The sequence below is a fragment of the Hemicordylus capensis genome, chromosome 6 (assembly GCF_027244095.1).
Source record: "Hemicordylus capensis ecotype Gifberg chromosome 6, rHemCap1.1.pri, whole genome shotgun sequence".
NCBI classification, from domain to species: Eukaryota; Metazoa; Chordata; class Lepidosauria; order Squamata; family Cordylidae; genus Hemicordylus; species Hemicordylus capensis.
This window is the reverse complement of record NC_069662.1, coordinates 48,087,428-48,103,660: the sequence shown is the minus strand read 5'-3', so window position 1 is coordinate 48,103,660 and position 16,233 is coordinate 48,087,428. Positions and strand designations below refer to the sequence as shown.

General features: G+C 43.6%; 1 protein-coding gene across 4 annotated transcripts in view; it reads right to left on the bottom strand.

Annotated features, from left to right (window-relative positions):
- The window catches only part of IKZF3 (IKAROS family zinc finger 3), an 86,743-nt gene that overhangs the window by 66,959 nt on the left and 3,551 nt on the right, over positions 1 to 16,233 (bottom strand). For all 4 annotated transcript variants that reach the window (XM_053262955.1, XM_053262954.1, XM_053262956.1 and 1 more), the window contains one exon: positions 82 to 135. In XM_053262955.1, coding sequence (XP_053118930.1) covers positions 82 to 135 — 54 coding nt within the window. The remainder of the gene's footprint in view (positions 1 to 81; positions 136 to 16,233) is intronic.

Below are 16,233 nucleotides of genomic sequence, written 5' to 3'. Positions count from 1 at the left end.
AAAAACATATTTCTGTTTAAAAATAGACATTTTAAACCCTTCTAAAGGTAGGGAGTGGAAAGAAGCATTGTGACGTAGTACCTGTAGGCTCTGGCTGTTCCCGACAATGGCTGAGGTCCATGCCAGCTGGTGAATCTGGAAGACACCACCAAAGAAAAATTTAAGCATTTAAACATTGTATACGATCAATGAAAAATTCTGTGAGGGGATCAGAAGGGCTGAAGTTGGTCCAAAGAACATGTAGTCCAACCTTATCTCAAACATAATCCTTATCCCAAACTGAAACATTGCTTACGTTTGTGTACTTGTATTTGCATATATCCACTATATATATAGTGGATATATATCTCCCATTAACATGTCTTTCCCTTTCCTGCCTCTGTGGTTTCCTCAATGTCAAAATTTAGACTGTAGTATCCTTGAGGCGAAGACCTGTCTTTTGCTTATGTTACTCTCTAAGACACAATACACACTGATGACGCTACAGGGCTGCTCAACTTTGGCCCTCCTACAAATGTTGGCCTGCAGCTCACATAATCCTTGGCTATTGGCCACTGTGGTTGGAGATCATGGGAGTTATAATCCAAAACCCGCTTGGGGGTGGGATGTTGAGCAGGCCTGCAAAATAACGACAAAAATTAATAACAAACGAAGAAAAGTAATTAGGAAAAAAACCAACATACTACATTTATATAATGCTATTGGCTCTTGAGTGAGGCTCATGGCAATATTGTCCTTTCAAGATTATGTGAAAAGCTTTTATCACTCCTTGTTCTCCCTTCTTGCTCTGTCCCACAAAAACCCATCTCCCATAAGCTCCTTTTATCTCATATTCACTCTCCAGTCTGCACCATTTGCAAAATCTGGAACAGTTCTTTTCTACTCTTCAAGTCCCTGCTTAAAACCATCTTCTTCTGTAAAACGTTCTGGAATCCATCCACCCATCAGTGCAAACATTTTTATTCCTCTCTCAACACCCCTACCTATTCATCTGTCTCTGATCTCTCTCCCAGTTTGCCGATCTACTGCAGATTTTAAGTCATGAGGACCGGGCCTGCATTGTGTGTGCCTAGCACACTAAAGAAGCTGTTAAGTAGCATCATGCAAAGTTAATACTTTCACCCTTAAATGTGTCCAACACAGTTTTAATAATGTATGTATGTTTTTATTTATAAATCATACTTCTATACCACCTGACATAGTCATTTCTAGGTGGTGTACAAAGTGAAAACATAGTGAATATAAAACAATATAAATCAGTTAAAATTCACAAAACAAGTAAAAACAATCTCAAAAGATAAAAACATTTCAATTTCAGAATTTCGGATAAAAGCCTGGTAAAAGAGGTACGTCTTGAGGTTCTTCCTAAAAACAAGCAAGGAAGATGCTCTTATTTCAAGAGGGAGTGCATTCCAGAGCCCTGCGGATGCAACAGAGAAGGCCCGGTCACGGGTTGCCACCGAACGAGCTGGTGGCAACCATAACTGGACCTCTCCAAATGATCTTAATAGGCGACAGGGATCATGACAGAGAAGGCGCTCTCTTAAGTACTCTGGACCCAAGCCATTAAAGGCTTTATAGGTAATAACCAGCACTTTGTATTTCATTCAGAAAAATATTGGCAGCCAGTGCAATTATTTTAAAATCGGTGTTACAGTATATGGTCCCTCGGGTTGACCCAGAGATTAATTTGGCTGCCACATTCTTTACCAATTGTAGTTTCCTGACTACGTACAAAGGCAGCCCAACGTAGAGTGCATTATAGTAGTCAAACCTAGAGGATACCAGCATATGTACTACTGTTTTAAAATCATTTACCTCTAGAAATGGACATTGCTGGCATATCAGCCGAAGCTGATAAAAGGCACTCCTGGCCACTGCCTCAACCTGAGAAACCATAGAGTTTGGAATCCAGGCGCATTCCCAGACTACATACCTGATCTTTCAGGGGGAGTGTAACCCCATCCAAAACAGGCACATCTAAACCATCTCTTGGGTTCCAATCCCCTACAGTCAGTACCTCCATCTTATCTGGATTCAACTTCAGTTTGTTATCCCTCATCCAACCCATTATCGCCTCCAGGCAGGCATTTGGGGGGATTGGGGTTATGCCATTTCCTGATGAAATTGGTATGGAGAAATAGATCTGAGTGCCATCAGCATATTGATTACACCCTGTACCAAACCTTCTGATGATCTCTCCCAGTGAATTCATGAAGATGTTAAAAAACACTGGAGACAGTATGAGAGTATAATAACAAAGATATATGATCCTAGGTTATGCTAAGGTAGTAATGTTCAAACTTCCTGTCTTCAGGGAACCCTTTTCACTTCAACTTATCCCTCAAGGAACCATCATGCATTGCAGAGGATTCTGGGATATGGTTTTTAGACTCACGCAGATTCTGGCCACCCATTTTAGGCTTCACCATTATGTTTGTTGAATCTTGACTATCATTTCAGTCTCCACACAGGTGTTGATAGTGTAACAGGTCTATTAAACAGGGTTATGTACAACTCTTTAGCGGAGCTCTAAACACAGATCTGCAACAGAGCTCCCTTCAAACACAGGTGTGTTTGCAGCCTGATCCCCAAACACACTTACTCAGAAGTATGACCTTACTCACTGAGAGAGTTTTCAAAATAAGTCTGGGCTTATCCCCATATCAGTGTGCACAGGACTGTAGCCTTGGGATTACAGCGCACCTCAGTGCTGTCGCTTTTTGCAAACTCAGCCCAGATGTACAGTCCAAATCCAAGACTCCTGACCTGGGACTCGAGTACATGCTTTGGCTGGGATTTGGGGATGGCAGCTATTTTGAACAAGATTGATCTATGACAGGCCTGCTCAACTTTGCCCCCCCCCACCTGTTTTTTGACTACAGCTCCCCTAATCTCCAGCCACAGTGGCCAATGGCCAGGGATTATGGGAGTTGTAGGCCAACATCTGCAGGAGGGCCGAAGTTGAGCAGCCCTGATCTATAAGAAAGGTCCATGGGGATCAGTGGTAGAAAGAGCTTGCTCAACCCAGCCCAGCCCAGCCCAGCCCCCTAAGGCACAGCTCCTCTCAACTAAGGACAGTGTTTTGGAAGAATAATTCACTCTAGTCTATGGCCAGGGTCTAAAAATGGGTTGAGCAGTACATTTTGAGTGAATAACGGGGTAGGGTTTTTTGGGGATTGCTTATGACCCTAGTAGAATTATTAGCCATGCTGGCCTTTGATAATGAGTAGCTTTCACAGCCCCGCCCCTTCAACCCAGCTTATTGTGTAAAAAATAGCTTTAAAATACTTCACAAGCAACAGTGACCATATGATGGCCCAAAAACATTACTAATCCAACATTTTCCACCTGAAGTAACAGATTGGGGCCATTCACACAACCTACTGGTCAGGTGGGTGGGGAAAAGACTTCCCAAGCTTTGCCTTCCCCTTAGATCAGGGGTGTCAAACTGTGGCCCTCCAGATGTTGCTAGCCTACAACTCCCATCATCCCTGGCTACTGGCCATGGTGACTGGGGATGATGGGAGTTGTAGGCCAACAACAGCTGGAGGGCCACAGTTTGACACCCCTGCCTTAGAGAATCAATGTTCTACTGATGGGAGCGCACTGTGAGCTCCCACATGGTCAGTTCTGCTGTCTGCTCTGTGCAGCTCTGAGGCTGGGACTCGTTGTCCTGGACCCCAGAAATCCCAAAATGTACTTTGTGGGGATCCACTCAGTGACTGGTCCTGACACACTGTTGATCAAATGGGGTTAAGGGAGTGCTCACTCCCTTAACCTTGTTTAAAAGCCCAGCTTCTTAGCTGGGTTTGCCGAGGCACTGCTGGGAGGTGCGCACCTCCTGGCGATTCCCACACAGGAGTGTATCTAGGGTGGGGCATGCAGGGCACGTGCCCCAGGTGCCACTTTAAGGGGGGCACCATTCTTAAAAAAATTTAAAAATGGCTACCAAAAACAAAATGGCCACCATGCATGCTCAAATGGCCTCTGTGAGGCCCTAGGCCATGCCAGGCCTTGAAGAGGCCATTTGAGCATGTTCAGTGGCCATTTTGTTTTCAGTGGCCATTTAAAAAAAATTATTATTTTTAAAAATGGCCACCACACATGCTCAAATGGTCCCTGAAAGGCCCTAAAGGCCAGCGGGGGGAGGGGGAACCTTTGCAGACCACCCCCCACATGGCCTTTAGGATGCCCCCCTGAATGGGCTACAGGTAATTTTTAAAATATATATATATATAATATAAATCACTGTACACATTTAGTTTGGCACTTAGTACAGAGAATCAGGGCTTGTGAATACTGAGCTGAAGCTTATGAGCTAGGGTTGTATTCATTTGCTCTTACTTTGCTTCTTGTGATAAGTGAGTTAAATGTGATGTCTTAATAATATGGCTATTAATGGTGAGTTTGTCTTTGAATCAGTGTGAAATCCTTAGTATTAAGGCCCACTGGGAGTTTCTTGCTCTCTTGCTGTCATTTTAACTGTCTTTCTGAAATACTAGAATATATTCCAAGCAGTGACACAGTTTACTCTGCATATCCTTTAATTATTTTCAGAGTATCTGGGAAAAGTCAAATTCTCCATTTATTTTTAAAACTTATGTAATAGCTATGCTACAATGCATAATAGAGAATTAGACAGGCACTTCTGTTTAGTTTTCCAAGTACACCTCCACATAGTATTTGGGTATTTCATGAGCCCCAGCATACTGAAATTTGTAGTTTCCCAGCATTTTTTGGTCTGGCTACATCCACTGCTAAATAGTTTTTGAAAGATTAAAAGATTAAAGAGCTTGACTTTTATTTTTCAGCTGATATTATGGTAAAGTTATCTCAAAGATGGGTGTCAGATGTTTGGACAGGGGGTGCAATTTCAGTGCTTGCCCTAGGCTCTATTTTCCCTAGATACGCCTCTGTTCCCACAGGCAACCAAGCCCGAGCTTAGCTGCCCTAGCCTGGTCTTGGCTGCTCACAAGAATAGCCTCACTGACAGGTAAACATGAAAAAGAAAGTTTTCCTATGGCAATATTTATTATTTTATTACTATTTTGAAAGCATTAATCTATAGAAAACACTGTAGGAAACTGCAAAGTTTTCAATAAAGTTCTTTTAGATGATCATAAAAGTCATCCACATCTTTGTCAGCATGGTTGTCACTTTGCTCTACATGGCATATTGCCGTGCATGTCAAACCATTCTTCATACAGCTACACATGAGCACAGCACCAGACTGTAAATGCAAGACAATAGTTCAAGAACAGAAATCAGGAGCTGGTTTCCCAGCCATCCACTGAATCGTAAGTACCTCTTACTATTCTTCCATCCATAGCTGTCTGGACTGGGGATTTCTGGAAACTGGATCAGGCAGTTTTTCCAAATAAATCTTGGTAATTCACATTGTGAATTTGTTTGTTTGTTTGATTTCTATACTGCCCTTCCAAAAATGGCTCAGGGTGGTTTACATTAAAATGTTCTGTTGTGGGGAGTCATGACAAGGTGGCTGCTGATGTGATTCTGCTACACTGGGGGTAGGCAACCTTAGCTCTCTAGCTGTTATTGAACTGTCGTAGTAGTAGTTGAGACTGATGGGAGTTGTAGTTCAACAACAGCTGGAGAGCCAAGGTTGACTACCCATACACTATACCCTTTCTTGCACAGAAGTTTATGTAGCATAACTCATTTATGTTTTCTGTGTTCTTATACAAATAACATGTGAAATGTTCAAGACACTGAAAGAGTTCTGATGGTACATCTACAGTCTCTCCAATTTGTCACATTGCTCAAATGCCACTTGAAATTATTTGCTAGCCTATACAAGTCAAGGTGCAGAAAGTCTGCCACAACCAGCAAGGGTACTGACTTTGCTTCTGTTATGTGGCCAGGTTTTCATAGTAACCTAATATAGATCCTGTTGCATCAACTGGAGGCTTTATGCCCGATTATTAGCAGTTGGGACTGGGTTTAATATTCAGGTGAGAAGTGATATTGATGTGATGTGATGCCAGACAATGTAGGGTCCCATCCTAGAGTTGATGTTCCTTTAAAGATATTTTTAATAAGCTGGAGTGTGTGCATGTGTGTGTGTGTTTGGTGAAAGCTATTCATTATCAAAGGCCATCATGGCTATAAGACTACCAGGGTCATAAGCAATCAAAAAAACACTACCCCGTTTATTCACTCGAAATATACGGATCAACCCTTCTGGCCCATAGACTACTCTAACCTGTGAATACGTTTGAGGCTAGCCCATTTGACCCTTGCCAAAAAGGCAACCACTGTAGCAATGTGTGCCATGACACCACTCAGTATGATTAAAATCAGTCAACTGCTTATTTTCTATTTTTAAAATTACCATAATTGTATTGTTGAATGCCAGCATAAATGGGTTCTTTTAATACAGTATAAATAACCTGGCTGTTAAAAGTTAATGGGAGGGGGAACAGTAGGAGCTTTGCTCCAACAATCACAATTTCTACCAGTCCCAGGAATCCTCGTTTCTCTTGAACCATAACAAGGCCAGTGATCAAATACAGTGTGCAGAGAGGGCAACCTCCACTTATTTCCCTCTATTTTTTATCACAGCGGTCACAGGTCCATCAGCCTCTGCTTTCACCAACTGCTCCCGCTACAAGATCTGGTGCATTGCTTGCTGGCAATCAAGCACTGTTAAAAAGTATTGAGGGAAAGAACTCTTATTGTTAGCACAGCCAGGCCATGTCAGCAATTATTTCACAGACTCCTTGTCTTCTGCCAGGTGTCTCAATAGCGCTATACCTGCCTACACAGGCACTGCCGAAAATCTCCACGAATTCAACTGGAAAACACAGAGGATGACGACTCTGAAAATGCTGGAAAGCAATTAGTCTCCAAACAATATAAAAAGGGAATGACCAAAGGATAGCAGCTCCAGAGAAAAGGCCTAGTATGGAAGCAATTAGAGAACATAGGCTTGTTGCCATGAACTTGGGTAGGAGGCTTCTCCTACCCAAGTTCAGGAGCCATGTGCGCTCCCATTTTCTGATTGTGTGTGAGTTAAAAACAAGGTAGGAGGCAGGGAGCTTGATCATTTGCTAAGCCCCCGTTGAGTAGGACAGTTTTTCCTCTTACCTTGTTCTGAAGTTGGGGATGGAATCTGGGTAGGGTATGCTCATCCTACCCAGCTAGGGCTTAGCAAACGGTCAGGTTTCCCGCCTCCTGCCTTGTTTTTAACTCAGACACAATTAGAAAATGGGAGCACATGCAGCTCCCGAATTTGGGTAGTAGGCTTCCCCTACCCAAGTTCTGATCGCGAGAACCAGCTAGCTGCATGTCTTAGAATGAATCAAACCCATTTCTGTGGTTGCATTTAGGGTTAGAGTAATATGAAAGATCAGGGATAAGTACAATATAATCCTAGGTTAATATATATATATATTCATAAAATAAAAATATAAATGGATATTTTAATAGTAAAAGTTGATGGTACTTAATCCATAAAAATCATTAACAGGTACTTAGGGAAAAAACATTAGATGAAAAGTTATTTACATGTAAGTCAACAATAAATATGCTAAAAATATTGAAAATACGAGTGCATGCAACAGTTAATAGGCCACAATTACTCTCATAGATGTCGTTAGTATCCAAAAATGTCCTCAAACATATATTGACTAGGTCATTGATTCTTATGATTCCTGCTCAAGTCATAGTATACAAAAAGTCCTCAAACATATGTTGACTGAGTCATTGATTCTTGTGTCATAAAAGTCCTCAAACATATGTTTACTGAATCATTAATTCTTGTGGCTCCTGGTGACAGATTAAAAAAATATATGGCTGGCTGACTCCGTTAACCTACAGACCCTTTGCAAGGAGTTTGAATTTTAAGCTTCTGATGGATAAGTCCACTATATATTGATAAGTGGCTCTATCATTTTTTTACCTTTTATAATAAGGCTTTAATATCTTACAGAAGAAAGGTGTGTAAGTTGATTACTAAGAGAGACCTTGGAGAAACTGTGAAAACTTCTTTGGATTAGGAGGAACTTGGAGATTTTTGACCTTGTAAGCACTATATGAAAACAGTCAACTGAGGAAGACCATAGGTCAACACACGTCTGACTTAACTAGGAACTACAAGAATTTGACTTCACCAGGAACTGCAAGAATCAATGAGCCCTTTCTCACAACCAGTGAGAAAGGGCAATAGGGTTTGTGGAGAGGAAGCCCTGAAGAGTTTACATCCCTGCAGACGAGCAGTTCTCCTTCCATGGGTGGGCGGATCACCCACCCAGACAAGCACAGCTGCTGCCAGTAGCTCCAAGAGTTGGGGTGCTGGGACATGTTGCCCCCTGTCACCCAGTTCCCCAGAGCTCTAACAACACACCTCATGAGTGTGCAGTGCATTATGGGGATCCCTCCGCCTTCCCCCAAGAGTGCTAGGGTCTGCTAGCTGCAGCTTCTTGCAGCCATAGCTGCAGGGGCGTAGCTAGGGGAGAGGGGACCCGTGTTCATCCCTCTCTCGGGCGGCCCCCCAGAGTGAGGGAGACAATGAAGAAAATAGGGAGGGATGGAGCTGGAGGGCCCTCAGGAGCTGGGTGCCCGTGTTCTTTGAACCCTTTCGTTCAACTATAGCTAAGCCCCTGCATAGCTGACAGACGATAACAAAAATGCGGTTAAGGTAGTACCAGTTACTCTCCCCCTGCTAAATAAAGAGAATCACCATGTTTAAAAGGTGCCTCTTTGCCTAATTAGCAGCTTCAAAACAACAAAAACTCCAGCCAGGCCATCTCCCCCCTCTCCCCGGTCAGTTGGTAGCCCTAATTGCTCATTGCAGGGTAAGATCAGTAATGGTGGGCAGGCTGGCTTCCAGGAAGTTGATCTGCCATTACTGATGTTCTTATAATCTTCCCTGATAAACTGAGGAATCAGACTGAAAACTGCTCTTTGAGGGAGATTAATAAAGTATTCATCTTTTTTAATGGCGATGCCTTGGTCTCACTGCTTCATTCTCTTTCTGTCTGTTTCTTCCTTTCTCCCCTCCTTTAATCTCCTTATCAGAAAATCTGATGTCTGTTTAAAAAAAAACCAGAAAAAGAAGAAGAAAAACCTGGTCCTGGCTGTTACATAACTGCAAAACTTAGCTCATATGAAGCGGCAGGAAAGTGTTAACCGCTTCCCTTGCTTCACCACCAAGGTTTATGGAACATATATGGGGCCTCTGCAACATCCGAATTATAAGAACTTTGATAACTGAAGACCTTTCCAAACCACTACTCTCTGTGTTGTTTTTTCATGGGCACCAAGATATTGCTTTTCTAGATCCAACACTAGTAGCACAATATTTTGTCCCATGCAACAAACTGGTTGGGGAAGGTGAAAAATAGTCTTGTTGCTGTTCAGCAGTTGTGTAACCCAGTTTTCTTGCTTTCTGGCTAGTTGCTAGAAGAGGAAGGGGTAAGCCTGCCCCCAGGCTTGCTAGAAACAGGTGAACTTTGTCCCCAGACCGTCCAGGGACTTTTACACACAGCAGGCTTTACCATGAGTTTACTGGGAGGCTTTACTGCAAACTCGAAGTTGTCCCAAAAAACCAATGCAAATTGTAGATTGTTTTTACCCCAGATATAAAACGGGCTGCATTCTAACATGTGGTCAAAACCCGAATGTGTGACAGCAGTTGGCTACCAGATGCCCATTTCTGTCTCAAATAACCAACCTGAGTCTTCCTTGCCTGTAATTCATTGAGCATAAGAAGCATAGTTTGAGTCAGGACTCACAGGGGTTTAGCTCCCAAAGTGGTTCTGAATGTGATTGCTTAGTTCTGGAACGTGAGACACAGCAGTATAGACGCACATGCATAGAGTGCTTTTTCCACACCTCTGCATTACCACACCCAGACATCTTTTGCCACACATCTGGGACTGGGTTTCGAGGTAAGAGGGTGTGGTTTCTGAATGCCCTGCTACACTTACTTTAGAAATTAAGCATTAAGTGTTTTCTTTTCATCATTAAAAGAACCAACATATAAATAACAAGGGAGACTCTTTTGAAGTGCGGGGTGGGGAGAGATTAAAACACTGTGATTTGAGAAAGAAGGGCTTCAGTTGCTCTCCACAAGCAGATATTTTTAAAATTAAAACCAAGACTCCCATGAAAGACCCCTGTTTTCATACCAATGATCACTCCTTGCATGGACTCCTCCCATGACTACAATGGCTGGAGGGTCTTCTGAGCTTGCCATACAGGCTGTCCTCAACTTTAAAGTTAAGACCAATGGCACTTAAGACATTTGTAATTTGCCACCTTGTTCCAATGTTACAACTGTGTTTCAACTTTACAACACCTGCCACAGATAGGGAGACACTGCTGGACGGCTGCTGGTGCATGGGCTAAAGGAGGCAACAGTGGAAGCTCGGGCTCACATTGTCATTGAGACTGGGAGTTTTGGTGGCTGCTGCTGCTGCTTCTGAGGCTGCAGGGGGATTGGCTGGTTTGCCCATCCAAGATGCTCTAGCCACTGCCCCCGTTGTTTTTTCAGGCCCCCTCCAGGCTCAGCTGCTGTGCTGTGACAGCAAGAGAGAAAGAGCCTGGCCCGTCCCCAGCCCACATGCTGCTTCCTGCTCACTTGCCTTCTTTCCTAGCAAAAGAGCCAAGAAAGGACTTGGAAGGGAGTGGGTGGCAAAGGTGACAACTTCTGACTCTTCACCATCTACTTCTGTGCTGTTTGTCGGCACATTTATGACTGGCACACCACCAGCTTTGACAGCAACAGAAATAAATAGGATATCTAGTCTTGGTTCAGGAACATTTGACAATGTTTTCAGGAACCAACTGAGGCGAGTCTCACAATCAGTGAGACTCGCCTTTAGGGGGTTTGCAGGGAGAGCGGGCTTAGCCCGCTCTCCCTGCAGATGATCGCTCATGGAGCCCTGGGCGGTCGGATCAGCCGCCCACACAACTGCCTGCTCCGTCATGGAGCTGGTGGGGGCTGCGGGGATCGGGGGCCGTGTGGCCCCTAGTAGTTCCAGGATGCCCCACGTGATTGCGCGGGGCATCCTGGAGAGACCCCCAGGGCCAGGAGGCTGGTTTCAGCCTCCCGCTGGGCATCTCCCTGTGTGTTGCCGTGGCACGGAGCCGCGGCACAGCAGTACACGATCAGGAAGAAGAGGTTAATGGAGTGCTCGCTCCGTTAACCTCGGCTAACGGGAGGGGGAATTAGGCCGGTTAGGTGCCGGAAGCTGCGTGGCTCCCGTGGCAGCACACAACCGCCAAAAAGCAGGCTAGGCTCCCTTAGCCCACTTTTTGGCAATCATGAGAATCGGTTCATTGTGTTGTAAGTCTGAGGACTTGCTATATTAATTTACTCTGCAACAGTACTGGCTTCTGAAGCAGGCCAAGAGAGAAAATTGACTAGAAGAGTTGTCTTTAAAAACAACAACATAACATCCTAGAGAATATTTACTGTCACAATGGACCTGGCTGTACTTACAGACACACTGCAACTTAAACGTATTCAGCAATATTTTACTTGTAAGACTTTCACCCCACCCTTCCCAAGCCCAGGGAAGGCTCTTCTTTCCCTACATTATACATGGCTCTCCTTTCCCCTCATCATACGACCACCTTGAGAGGTAAGCTAGTCTGACAGTGGTGACTGGCTCAAGGTAACTCAGTAAACTTCATATGGCTGAGTGGGGATTTGAATGTGGGTTGCCCCATGTCTTGCCTGCCACACTAATTTCTGCACTACCCTGGCTCCTCATTACTACCCTGTTTCCCTGAAAGTAAGACCTACCCCGAAAGTAAGACCTAGCAGTAATTTCTGATGTACCGCTAATTGCCCTAGTGCATTTTTGGGGGCTAAAATTAATATAAGACACTGTCTTATTTTCGGGGAAACACGGTATCTAGATACTCAGTTATGGAAGAGGGAGTGGAAGGAATGCACTGGTAGTTGGTGTCTGTGCAAATAATGTCTGCACACTAAAATGAAGACGCATCCCATACAGACTCACACACCACTGCTCTCCAAGCAGCAAACAGGGACATTTATTTACCAGAGATAGACAACTGTCAATAGGGACTGTCCCTGATAAATAGAAATAGTTGGAGAAATGTTTGAGATGACAGCCTTGCATGGAAAGCAAGTTTGTTTCAGAAGGGTTTGTAGGCAACGTATATCATGAACAGATATTTCTATCACTGTCTGCAAATATTGGCATTAAGAATATGTTAAGGGAGAACATTTAGTCAGTTCATACCCCCCCCCATCCAGAGATTGTCACCTTTTTTTTCTGACAGAGCTCCTATGCCTTCAAAAGCTGCACCCTAGGTTTCCTAGGGTTGGAATTAGGGTGATACACAAATCTCTCCTTGTTGATGTTCTGGCTGATATGGAATTGTCAAAGGTATAACAGGAAAACAAGAAAAACATGGAAATCCCACTCTGATGGAAGGACCAACCTAGACATTTGGCAGAAGATTCAGGTCTGGGAATCCCAGTCCCTGCTGAACATCTAAAAAGTCATGGGGCACAGGAACAACAATTGTTAACAAAGGAGCGGAGGAAGTAAAAAGCAGCTAGGGGAAACCCATGGGGCAAACCTGCTAGCAGTGCTGGCCTTTGACATTTTGCTGGAGCAAGAAACAGCATTCTTTCCCCCACTTCTCTTTCTCTGTTTTTCTCCCCCAATTTTTCTTTTTCAAATCTCTCCCCCCCACCCACCCCCAAAAGAAAATAAAAGGAAGAAAGGAGGTGAGAAAATGCAGCCTGGTACCATTTCACCTTCCTTCATATGCAGGTCATCTACAGGGAGGGTGATGAGTGGGCTACCGTGCTGCCCCTGAGAACTGGCCCACAATCTGCCACCTGAAGTGGTCCACCTCATCCTGATTAATGGTAGTGCCAGCCCTGCCCACTGGGTGAATTCAGAACCCCATGGGGGGGGGGTGAAAAACAGTTGGGGAACAATTCTGAGTGGAAAAACAGTGAGCACAGTGAGAATTAAGAACCCCTTCTACCTGCCCGGCTATTCTTCCTAGTCATTTGTTTCACTCTCAGCCTCCTGAGGTTGCTTTCAATTAAAACAATGTTAAAACTTCAAAACACATATTGGCACATAATTTGTAGTTTGTTCCTCTCAAATTTTGTGCAATATCACGCAGAAAAAACTAAGCAAATGTCAGAGTAGCCATTTCAGTTTTCAGCTGTGGGGGCAACAAAGAGGTATGGGGAAGAGGTTCACAGAAAGGTTCAAAAACCTGCAAATATTACACTGCGATAAAACTATGGCTGAAATCCAGAGCTGCATCCCTGCAAAGAGACACTGTTCTTAACTTAGCTAGTCTTTCCGAGCAACAGAGCATGAGCAGGGTGAGGGAAGCAATTTTCACTGCTCTCTCATGCCTCCATAAGTGCTCTTTGCCTTCCAAAAATATGTCCCTGAGGGTCACACAGCCCTCAGGGACATATTTTTTGGAAGGCAAGGAGCAATTATGGAAGCAAGGGAGAGCAATTAAAATCACACCTCCCATATGTGGCTGCTTGGGAAGACTCTGGCTGAGTTAAAAGCAGCCTCTTTGCACAGGGACACAGCTCTGCCCCATCCCCAGATAGCTGCTCTAGATGTCAGCCAGTTTTAACAACATATATGCCTTTCTTGAGAAGGCAGATCTGGCCACAGTTACCCATGCCTTAGTCATGTCACGGCTGGATTACTGTAATGGGCTCTATGTGGGGCTGCCCTTAAAGAATACTTAGAAACTGCAGCTACTGCAAAATGCAGCAGCTAGGATTTTATCTGGAGCTGCCCATTGGGATCACATCACACCCATTTTGAAAGAGCTGCACTGGCTACCATTTTGTTTCAGGGTTCAATTAAAGGTGCTGGTTTTGACCTTTAAAGCCCTTAGTGGTTTGGGCCCAGGATACCTGAGGGACCGCCTGCTCCCAAGGCTTGCCCGCTTGATGAGGTCATCTGAGGGGGCTCTGCTCCGGGTGCCGACAATGCGGGATGTTCGGCTGTCTTGCACATGGGACAGGGTGTTCTCTGTTGTTGCCCCCAGACTCTGGAATGCTCTCCCGGTGGCTATTCGCTCCTAGGTCTCCATCACAGTTTTTAGAAAGCATGTGAAATCTTGGCTTTTTACCCAGGCTTTTATATGATTGTTTCTACTGCTGCTTCTTTGTATTTTGTACAGTTCTTGTCAGAGGCATAACTATAGGGGGGGCAGGGGGGGCACGTGCCCCGGGCGCCATCTTTTCTGGTCACGTGGGGGGCGCCGCCATGACAAAAAAATTTTTTTTAATTTTTTTTTAAAAAAATTTTGTTAATACAAATGTTTCCTGCTCAGTGCAGCAGCGCTGCAGCAGTCAAGGGAGCGCGTCGGTGCCCCCACGAGCGGTCCCTTCCGCGCCGCCCGCGCCCCCCCATTGCTTTGCTGGCGCCTGGCGGCCAGTCAGTGGCCTGGCTTGGCGGCGGTGGCGGGCGCTTGTGAGGAAAAACCTAAGTATAATGTAGTATGTTGGGGGGGCAGGGCGCGGGGGGGCACAATTTCAGTGCTTGCCCCGGGCACCATTTTCCCTAGTTACGCCTCTGGTTCTTGTGCTTGTATTTTAAATCTTTTTAGTCAGATTTGTTTTATATTTTAGCTTAATATTTTAATTGTGTCATTTTTATAGTCTTGTTTTTAATTTTTGTGTGAACCGCCTTGGGATTGTTTTAATGAAAGGCAGTATACAAATTTAACAATAAATAAAATAAAACAAAATAAAATAAATATTATAATAAGCTGTAAATGCACATCAGTCACCATCACCATTTCTATTTCTTTGAAGCAAAAACAAGCTTCTGGCATACATAGCCAATACATTGTTTATTATAGCTGTATACAAAACTAGCAAATAGACCAGAAATGTAGATGATCCTGAGGAATAATCCCATGTATTCTGATACAGTGGGTCAGGTCCCTTCTGTCTTCCTTTAATAATGGCATCCCTGGGAAACAGGGCAGTACTTGAGTCATGAGTTGAAATAAAGGTCATTCCTAATCATTCCAAATTCTTCTTCACATGTTCAGAAAGAGAAATAAATTGATAATTTAATGCTAGACCAATTGTTAGCTAACTATCAGCAAGAGAATATGGTTTTAAAAGAAATTCCCTTGCATCTTACATTTAAAAAAACCACAGAGAAATTTGGTAGTGCTATTTTGCCATCTCAAACTATATTTTGAAAAGAAATTATGCACGAGAAATGTGACATTTGAAAGAAGCAGAAGTATCAATTCTTTATTCCCTGGCAATACAATGAAAATATCAAATCCTTCTGTGCATCTCATTTCAGTTGTATATCCCTGTCTCATGGAAGCCCAACAAATAAAAGAGTTATCTGCAGGGGTATAGTGGAGAAGGGATCCGCAGGGATGGAGCGCCAGTTCTCCTTGGCTTCTCTGGCTGTTGGGGTGGGCATGGCCATGGGGCCTGTCATGGAGAGTGCTTGCACTTCTGAGTTTGCACCTACATCACTGGTTATCTGTTTTGTTTTTGTAGTGTGAAAGCCATGTGGAGGCAAGGATCTTGACCCTTCTCCGTAAAGCACTTACCATCATGGTTTGGCACTAAACAAACATTGACTGATCTATAGTAAAGGTCATAATAAAGTTTACTCAGAGAACTCACTCATTTACTTCCGAGGAAGCACATGTAGGATTGAAGCACCCATAAGGAGAAGTAACTAATTCCCTAAGACCATATTTTTCAACACTGAATGAAATTTCACTGATTAAATCAAAAATAAAATCAATCAGGAGGTGGGTTTTCAGAGACAGAAATTAAAGAGAATCAAAATTTCAGTCCCTTGTGCTACATTAAAGGGTAGATGGTAAATCAGAATCTACTAACTACATGCTAAATATAGAGTTATTTGGAAACCACAATCCTGAACATGAACAGAAGTTAAACTAATGAGAGATAACTGCTATACCAATTTAATCTCTTGGGACAAGCTGGCAAACTGCTCTGAACACCGGACAACATTAAACTGTAAGGTTAACATTTCAAAGATAAGTGTCATTCTTGCAATTTTGCATCTGACATTAATTAATATCCACAGTTCAGTGGGGAATATAGAGACAAACATTTTTAAAAGTAAAATAAGCGGAGAGCTCATGGAATCATTAGTGCACATGCAGCTCCATCCCATGAATGCTTACTGAGTTCATTAGGATTTACTCCCAAGTGTGCATAGGATT